Source organism: Diadema antillarum, unplaced genomic scaffold (genome assembly GCF_040938485.1).
Source record: "Diadema antillarum isolate AM-2024a unplaced genomic scaffold, OU_Dant_1.0 scf00000119, whole genome shotgun sequence".
NCBI classification, from domain to species: Eukaryota; Metazoa; Echinodermata; class Echinoidea; order Diadematoida; family Diadematidae; genus Diadema; species Diadema antillarum.
Genome location: NW_027271008.1, coordinates 712,451 through 722,330, shown reverse-complemented (window position 1 = coordinate 722,330; position 9,880 = coordinate 712,451). Strand labels below are relative to the sequence as shown.

The window sequence follows — 9,880 nt, the reverse complement described above, 5'->3', positions numbered from 1 at the left end:
AGTCACAGCATGCTCTGTGATTCATATGTCGAAATCTATGTCGTTGGTGTACATCTACTACACTGTACACATGTATTTAATGCCTGGTGCTTTTCCTCTCATTGCAGCATAATGATCCTGACTCAGAGATTTGGATGGTAGGTATGGGTGCTGCTCTAAATACAATTGTGTGTTTTATATATTTTGTTTTGATTTGTTTTGTTTTGTTTTGTCAATGTGCATTGATAAACTTTGGACTGGTACACTGCCATAAATTGTAGTGCACTTGAACTCTGAAATCTCTCACCCACTATGCCCATACTACTACACCCTGCAAGCAGGTCAATTCTAAGATATAAATTGAACTGTAAAAGTGGAAATTTTCGCGGTGTTGAAATTTTCGCGCATTTCGCGCAACCAAACACTAGCGCGAAAATAAAAGCCCGCAAATATTTTTGCTCGCCATATGTTCCTGTGCATGACGTGTTGATTCCGCGGAATTAAAAGCAAGCGAAACTCTTCTGACCCGGCCAAGCGCGAGAAATTAGTCGCACGAAAATATCCACTCTTACGGTATACTCGTAATTGCATTTAGTCTATTTTCCAAATTACAGTAGATACTACCTTAACCCGTTGAGGACGGGCTGATTTTGCTACAACACGCATTTCCCATAGACCTCTGCCCGAGTATACTCGGGACTCGTCCTCAACGGGTTAATGCTAACCAGTTAAATTGAAAGATCGACTGCTTTCTTTTATGGGCTAGGTCTGTAAAATGTAGATTTTCTAACCAATATTAGTTACAGTGAGCTGCATTAGCAGCATGTATTCTTGGTAGTTTATGTCAAATCTCTTTTTGATGATACTGACTCTACTGTACTATTTTATGAAGTTTATTTCTGGTAATGCTCCTCTCTTTTTGCAATACAGCTTGCATATGGAATTCCTGCATTCCTGTGCTTAATGCAGTGCTGCAGACCAAATATATCAGGTGAGTGCTTTTCATAGACAATAGACCAGTATGTGGCATCATAGGTACATGCTTGTGTGTATAAGAAGCCAGTTAAAGGACAAGTTCACCTTCATAAACATAAGGATTGAGAGAATGTAGCAATATTAGTAGAACACATCATTGAAAGTTTGAGGAAAATCAGACAATCCGTTCAAAAGTTATGAATTTTTGAAGTTTTTGTGCAGTACCCGCTGGATGAGAAGACTACTGCAGCGTATGAATAACTTAGATGTCACATGCGTACAACAATATAAGGAAAATATAAAGAGAATTTCACAAAATTCCATCTTTTGAAAAAAGTACACATTCCCCTGACTCGTTACCGATAAATGTTATGGGTAATATTATTCCCCCTGCCTTTAGAAAGAGGCAAGTCAATTGCTCTTTTATTATGCGAAAAAAGTGAAAATATGTTGAATTTTCTTTTATATTTTCTTTATACTGTTGTACGCATATGACTCACAAGCTGTAGTAGTCTCCTCATCCAGCGGTTCCAACACAAAAATTTAAAAAATTCATAACTTTTGCATCGATTGTCCAATTTTCCTCAAACTTTCACTGATGTGTTCCACTAATATTGTTGCATTTTCTCAATCCTTATGTTTATGAAGGTGAACTTGTCCCTTAATAATCAGCTCATGTGCACATTTGGACAAATGATCTTTTCCTTTTTCTCTGTTAGAGAGGCACTGCACTTGTCAAAGCTACACAGTGAGTGAGCCTGCCCCATGTAGCAATAAGCGGAATTCATGTTAACAAAGATTGAACTTGTGTAGACCATGTGACTTGAATTGCCTTTCAGCTTACACTATAGGGAGCAAGCATCCATTTCATTGTTTTGCATTGAATGAATACCGGTAACAACTTTTTCTATTAATGTAACATTGCCAAATGCCAGACTTCTTGTCCAGAGGATGTGCTGGGAATTACCATTTGTACATGGATTACTAGAATACTAGTAATCATCATATCAGAGATGCCTATCTCAGTGAATTAAAAAACAAATCACCAACAGGCTTGTTATCTCAAATGATCTTTTTTCTGTTTATGTGCAAGGTGGAATTACAAACTGGCTTATACCAAGGAGTTACTAGGCTTACACCTATTGTTCGAAAAGCAAGTTTTATTTGGGGGTACAGTATTCATCGCATAATCGGGACAAGTTGGGAGTAGCAAACACGGCCCCTTTAAGCGAGTGCCCGATTTCGCGATGAGTACTCACCATACACTAACGGCATACGACATGTACATGTAGTGCACACACACACACACACACACACACATGCATACTGACGTACTGTACATGTACATGAATACACAACACGCTACCCCTCGGCGCGACCCTCCAGCTCTCCCTGCATTCTCGCAATGATGTAGAGTAATCGCAACCGGGTTCGATTCTTCTGTCAAACACGCATGTACACGTAATCAATGTCAGCTCATAGTCTAGATTCATAAAACGTTACGCATTCGCACATACATTGAACCCTTCTCATCTTTCACGCTCTCCCTCCCACTCTCTCCCCCATTTCACTGAATACGTAACTGTTCATAGCCCTCATTTCAATCACGTAACTTTTGCCCAGTCACAACTGAGGAAGATTGTGACGTACACACAGATCACAGTGTACAGCTGTATTGAAAGTTGAAACCAAAGACAGTAGATAACAAGATACGAAGGCGCGCGATAACAATGGACTATGCCCTCAGAGTGTATGACTGAGATTAAACAACGCACACAGCCTGGGCTGTATGAGCGAGGCATGTTTTTTATTGGATGTGAGTCGAGTAGGAATTGCAAGCGAGCACATGGCTTTGCTTATGTAGGGGAGAAGAATGTTCGCGAAGGCATGTGCTTTGCAATGGCATGGATACTTATACACGGCGCTTTCGTGGCTATGCATGTACATGTACTGGATGGACGGAGGTCAAAACACACCAATCCGAAGCTTGCTTTGTAAGTTTGTTGTAAACGACAACTGATACGGAATCTTTGAAATATTGTTGTGGTACATGTATTTTGGTAGATTTTTTGTGTAAAATATTAACAAAATCAAAGATCGCTTGAAGAAAAATTGTCCCGTTTATCAGAGGTCCCCGCCCGATTATCCAGTGAAAATAACGTGCGTTGGAAATGTTTCTGGGAAGCGTATATCATTTAAGCGAGGATCCCGATTATCAGATGCCCGATTATGCGATGAATACTGTACTAGGCTTATACCAGTTATACTAAACACAAGTTTGCAGGTCTGCATTTTACCATAATTCTTTCCAATCTCTGTGCTCACATACAGCTCTAAACTTTTTCAAAGTACAGCTTCAGATTTGGCATAGGCTTGGCTTAGGAAAAAGTTGAAATCATCTAAAAAAAAGGGGGAAAATTAAATCTTGATCACCATAATGTCATGTGGTGATATGACAAATCTTTATGCGCTTTGTAAAGTAAGTGGTGATGGAACCCTTCTGGCTTCTACGTACATATGTAGCTGTTTCTGGTTTCTGGTTTAGTAGAAAAAATGGGAAAGACCGTCTGGTTTTCGCAGATCATGCTGATTATCGTCGTAGATACATGGGGGAAAACATGTCAGTTTTGAGAAAAAGAAAAGAACAAAATATTCTTCCATGGCATTGTATCTTTTTGGGACACCCCATCCAATACCAGGTAGATTTCACTAGATGTATACCTACCCTACCCACATTCAACAACCCCCCCCCCCCCCAAAAAAAGAGGAAAACAGTCAAAACAAACGAAACAAACAAACAAACAAACAAACAAAACAAAAAAGATAGGGTTTTATGACGATTCAGGTCTTGATCTCTCGTTGGCTTTTCCAGAGAACATCATTTGGAGATACATAAGCACCTTTCACCTTATACTCTGTGCATGTGGAGAAGCCTACATTCTTTTCAGCATGTACTTCACAAGCACCATTGGAGGAGCGCAGGCCCAGCAGTGGTTTGAACGTGAAGAAGTCAGGTAAAGACACAACCTGAAATGAGCAGTATGGTAGGAGTAGTGCATCTGAGACCCATGATATCTGTGATGAATTACAGATCTTGAAAACTGGAGGTATAGTTTAGAAACTCTTAAGTTTACATAGGGCAGTATTATTCTCAATTAAAAGAGAAAAATTGAAAAATAGCCGACTGTAATAATAATAATAGCTAGTTTGTTTATAAATAGCAGATTTCAGACTTGTTGAAGATTTGAACTGGCTTTACAGACCATTATTACTCAATCACTGAATACATTATTTCCAACCAGCACTTAAGTGCTCACTCCCTGGGGAGCATTCCAGCCAGTCATCACTTTACTGGAGTGCGCATGCTGATCAACCAACATCAACATCTCATCCTACCTGGTACTCATTTATACTCCTAGGTGGAGAGCAGCAGTATGGACAGAGTAACTGTTTCTTTTTGAAGGGCAATTGTGTCAGGCTTCGTTTGGCATGAACTCATAAACCCATACCAATACAAGTTCATGTGATTCAGAGACAAGTGCTCTTATCTTATCACACGAAACTTCATTTACAGTAAAGTATGTGTGCAGTTAAAAGTTATTGATACTCGATATTTTTTTGTTAACAGCAGAAAGTACATTTGAGAAAATATTGATGAAAACACAACGCCCCTATCGTAGGTATCACACATTGTTAAAGTGTAAAAAGTTTCTGCAAAAAAGAAGTGCCACAAAGGTATAACATCCAAATGAGATATAACATTTTGCAATAAAACACTGGAAAGCAGAGAAATTAGTCAAATGTCACTGACGTTGACGACCATGCTTTGTGGTTCACTGATATTGCATGTTGCCTTGCATCAAGCCACTTGATCTTTCGCATGATTGAAAATGCTCAAAGGTTGTATGTTCATACATGTAATGCGCACACCACCAACCTTTAATCTAACTGTAACACAAAAATGAATGTACATTTAGATGTCTTCCAGTTGTTAATGTGCATTGTAGTTCCCCGTGTAAGTGATTTGTGAATGGATTTGCAGCAATTTTATTGTAGCAAGTAAACTGGTGCACATTTTCACTTTTACCTTGTATTCTTTCAAGGTTGTATGAGGTAGAATTATGCACAGCAGTAAATTGTTGAAAATCATGGATTGATTTCTTTTTCTTTCAGGGAATTTGCAGGGCTGTTCCTGGTGACCACATGGCTCTCCCTGTGTATAATGCAGACAAAGTGAGTGTCCAGTGCCAAAGATAAAATGCACGCCGTTTGAGACACAAAAAAAGTAGTCAAGCATGTACATGTACAAGTAGTTGGGCAGCTCTTTCCTATAAACAACAGATTTTCATTCCCTGATATTAAAATTTGATATCAAAAGGCCTTGATATACACTAATGTCTTCAAAAGAAAATTTGGAGAAAATGTGTTTTTTAGGAGTGGAGATGATCAGCACATATGGTTTGTAGACATTGAATACAATTATAGATGTGAAGTATTTGCATTGGGAGCACACGAATAAATGCCATAACATGAAAAAGCATTCATTCTTCTATTGTACTTTATATTGGTTAAAAATTATGTTCAAAATGATGTTTGCGTCATATTTTATTATCAAAATAATGATGTGAATTTCAGGGTATTTATTTCTTATTCACAATACTCTTGTACGTATATCACATACCACACCTACACCCACACACACAATTAAGTATACCTACATGCAACATGCTGCTTCATGGGTATTAAAGAGGACATTGCAGAAAATTAAATCATATTGATAGGCATTTTTGTTGTCACTGTTTTCAGAGCGACATATTTTGTTCACGTATGGTAGGCAATAAACATATCATTCTGCCTTTTGGGACCATTCAATGGTGTTGACAGATATGATATCTTGACTTGTCACTATCAACTCATGTAAGGCTTTCTTTACACGTACTTCAGACAACAAGGTTTGTACATGTGCATTTGTTCGCAGGAATGGCAATCCGAGCAGTCCACCAAAGTCCATTGTCTGTCTGGCTATCCTGCTGGTCATCACTCCGTTCATCTTGTGGGCCTCCATGCTGCTAAGCAGAGACTACCAAGAGATTCTCCCGGACCACTGCAAGGGCAGCTTTCCGATGCCTGCCAAGCCGATATGACCACTAAGTGACCAGCTGATCCTAATGTGCTGTGACTGCAAGGCCTCAGGCATGTCTGTACAATGTAGCCATTGAGTGGCACGATGAGTGTGTGACTGTTAGAGTGGTGCTTTGCGATGTACACTTTATAATACCTCTTGTCTTATGTAATAACAGTGTGACCAGATTTGCTTTACTTGCATTTGGACTCGCATCAAGTTTTGTGTGTTGCGGTTGTCCTGTTCTGCAATAGCTAGATTATGGCAACATACCAGCCTCGAATGATTTCATTCAATGATGGTAGTCAGATACCAGATGCCAAAAATGATACAGGATGTTACAGGCAAATAAGTTTTCAGAGGCAAATATGTTTTTAGAGGCAGATTAGTTTTCAGAGGCTAAAAAGTTTTCAAACTTTAAGTACTTACATCCAAGGTATATCCATGGATGTACCCTTTTGTTGCTTAGGGGTTCAATGCTGAGTTTAGCATATCACACTCGGAATTCTCGCTTCTGCTTCATATTATGCCTAACCAAAGTATCGCTCTTTCATGCTTTTTGCTCACATAGTAATTGAAAGTAAATACAGATGAAGTGCAATGCTTGTCAACACCAATACCATGGTGCTATTCAATCTATACAATGGCTATAAACACATTATCATACGTCTTGATATATACAAATATTACTGGATGTGCATCCCCCGTGATATTTTGACCCCTTCACCATATGTTCACGTGCTCTTGGTCAAACTTATAGAATACAGGAGCCTCGACACCGGGATTGATTTCCCCCTGAGAACAACTCATTTGACCCGTTTCACTAAATCAATTTTGAACTGGGATAGATATTTTATAGAGTTTGACTGATTCGCTAGTAGTGAACAAGACTGTGATCAATGGCGTGGGTTGCTACTTATAAAATAGCAACTACAACCACGCAGAAGGTATGATTTGAAACACTGAAATTCTTCTTTTGTGGTCTTTTGTGGATGCAACGGGAGTTGCAGTAAGAAAGGCATCATCAACAACTTCTGAGCAAACACAAGGGTAGGAGTCAACTTCAAGGACAGTTGACTTGACTTTATATATTGATGGTTTGGTATTGATTTCCTTAAGTGTTATCAGCTAGATCTGTCATTTTTTATGGAATTGGGTAGTATCGTACGAATAAGCCTACAAATATACTATTTATTTGGCAATGAATATAGATACAAGTAATGAATATATTCCACTCTGGCATGCCATAGGTCATTTTGTGGGCTGCTTTGTCTTGGATTATTAATGAGACTGCCTCTACCTATCAATATTTGCCTCAGAGCAAGCTATTTGGGTCTTCCTGATCTTCTCTTGTTCAAGTTGTGGGTAGTGCCATGCTCTGTACTTCCAGACATTTTTTGATATTGTCTATTTCATTGGGGCATCCTGATCAAACCTTTCTCTAAACTCCTCCTTTACCCTGTCAAGATTGTGGTTTGAGTGTGACATTAATTCTTGCTCTTTGTATGTTGACCCTTTCCACGACGATACATGACTGGATTGAACCTGAAGTGGGACATGACAAATCCATCTTTCCACACACCTAGATCTGGTAACTCGTTCAAGCTTTAGTGCAAATATTGACAACCAATAGCTGGCTGAAATTTGCAAACTTCTATAGGCTCAATCCTGAATGAGCAATCACCAAATTGCACAACAAAGTCAAGTCTTCACATTGAACAAGTATGATACTTGTAATGATAGTACATTCAGTAATTTATGAACATTCGCTGCAATAGAACAGGGCTCATATTTTGACTGTTATGCCCTTAGTTTCTGATTGCATCGGTGGTTTGCACTGGGATTTGTTTAACAACAACACTCACAAATAACACCAGTGCCCGTTATTTCATGATGTTTGGGCAAAATGCACCATGACATCCACAACCTTCCTACATACTTTCTGCTCTGATGGAGGGAAATTGGTGAGTGCATGGAGGTATTTTGGAGTACTTTGCTGTGAGAAAAGACCCTGAAATGTCCTGTCGAGCACATAGTGTAGAAGGAAAATGTTTCAAGAGTTTTCTTTTAAGTGCTCCAAAGTAAAATGCTGAGGTTGTTCATAGTGGTCCCCAATATCTTACATTGTCAACATGGTGAGTAAGAAGATAAACATTTACTGTGGTATGTTCTTTGCCATAGAAGCATTTCCACTCCAATCACAAACTTTTTGTGGCCAATTCAGCCCCATCAACGATGTCTCAAGAAACATTTGTTTGTAAAAGATTGATGATAGCAAACACAGTCAAACACTTGTGTTTCATATACTGAATGGGTAGTAATCCACCAAGAACAAATGGTGAGTAGTAAAGCAGGAATGATTTCCATTCTGGTGCCTTCCAGTATTTAACTTTATCTGTGTGTGGATCGTCGAGCACGACTCGGTTCTGTTGGTGGCTTCTTACTGAGTATTAAACTTCTAGTCAAATTCTAGAGCCTTGTTCCCTGAGTACAACTGCTTGTGACGGTAATTCAAAATAAATCAAAGTTTCACCAATTTCCCTGTCATGCCCGACAGAGCACAATGCAGGTGTTTTGCAACAAAGCTAGTGATGATACTTTGGATCGGTAAAGATGAAAGTAATGATGGCCCTTTAACCGCATTTACTGGATTATCAGGACTTTCGTTGGGCACCTCATCTTCTTCCCCATTGCTCTACACTTTTGGCTCTGGGTCACCTTAGTTCCTTGACTTTGCTCTACAACCTCACCTGGGTGTAAGCCCCAACCGCGTCTATACTTGCCTGTTCATTGATTTTCAATATCTGAGTGCAGGTCTGGCAACTGAATCACAAGCAGCTGTAAGCAAGAATGCCTTTGATTATATTAACATTAATTGTAACTAGTTTAACCCAAGTGAACCCATGTGCCAACTGTTCAGCCTCGTTGACGAATGATGTCAATAAAATTTTCATGTCGGGCTTACAGGGCACAAACCAAAGGCTGGAAAGCAACGCAGGTTTATGTTGTAAATTGGATGATACAAATTCATTGACTACCACTTGCATGGGCCAAATAAAGTAGTGAGAGGATTTGAAGACGGGTTCAAGAATGTGCTCTATTTAGGATACAAACAATAACTGTAAGCCTTTCACATGTTCAATGTAAAAAAAATGACTCTAAAAAAATTATGCCATCACCAGTCTGATTATTAATAAAGTAAATACACTCTGATTATTGTGTGTGTGTGAGTAACCCATTATGATAACCTAAGTGTTGCATACTGTATATCAAGGTTCTAGCCGACTCAACAACCTGCTGTTTGCCTAGCAATTATATTCACTGCACTACTTAAATTGCCCAAAATATCTAATGTTCATTTCTTTTAGGCGCTTGAGGCATATAGTTCATTAGTCAGATTTGTGCGTATTTGCCTTGTTTGCATAGAAGGGTTAAGGAAGAAGTTATTCTTAAATCACATAGCTGACAGTATTAAAGAGAATTTTTCCTTATATCATCTCCATAACTGGCACTTGTTTATGTTGTTCCTGAATCTTTGCATTACATACACAATGTTCCTTCTTCATTGAATCATTACCTCTGCATCATTACTTGTTGTCAGAAGTGGTATCATTAGCTATGGTTTCAGGCTGTATCCTGAATCCCCCAGGAGTATTCCATGCAGGATGTCTTGTCCAAAATCTGTGCAGACTTTGCTGTTTGACAGGATCCCAGCATCATGGGTACTTCCTGGCCAGCCCGCAACCACATATTTGTGATCTTTAAAGGGAACGCAAACCCAAAGAGCAATGTGGATTGAGTGAA

At 39.0% G+C, this 9,880-nt stretch overlaps 1 protein-coding gene across 1 annotated transcript; it reads left to right on the top strand.

Annotated features, from left to right (window-relative positions):
* Positions 1 to 914: 914 nt before the first annotated feature.
* LOC139719990 (transmembrane protein 220-like) lies at positions 915 to 6,601 on the top strand. Its single transcript, XM_071631367.1, has 4 exons — positions 915 to 970; positions 3,827 to 3,968; positions 5,128 to 5,187; positions 5,933 to 6,601. The coding sequence occupies exons 1-4, from the start codon at positions 943 to 945 to the stop codon at positions 6,096 to 6,098; spliced, it is 396 nt and encodes a 131-aa protein (XP_071487468.1). The 5' UTR covers positions 915 to 942; the 3' UTR covers positions 6,099 to 6,601.
* The last annotated feature ends 3,279 nt before the right edge of the window (positions 6,602 to 9,880 follow it).

Bases quoted from the DNA above. Each gene is read 5' to 3' on its own strand.
- LOC139719990 (XM_071631367.1), top strand. From the start codon at position 943: ATGCAGTGCTGCAGACCAAATATATCAG. The intron at 971-3,826 runs GTGAGTGCTTTT...TGGCTTTTCCAG, and splicing joins CTGCAGACCAAATATATCAG to AGAACATCATTTGGAGATAC. The intron at 5,188-5,932 runs GTGAGTGTCCAG...ATTTGTTCGCAG, and splicing joins CTGTGTATAATGCAGACAAA to GAATGGCAATCCGAGCAGTC.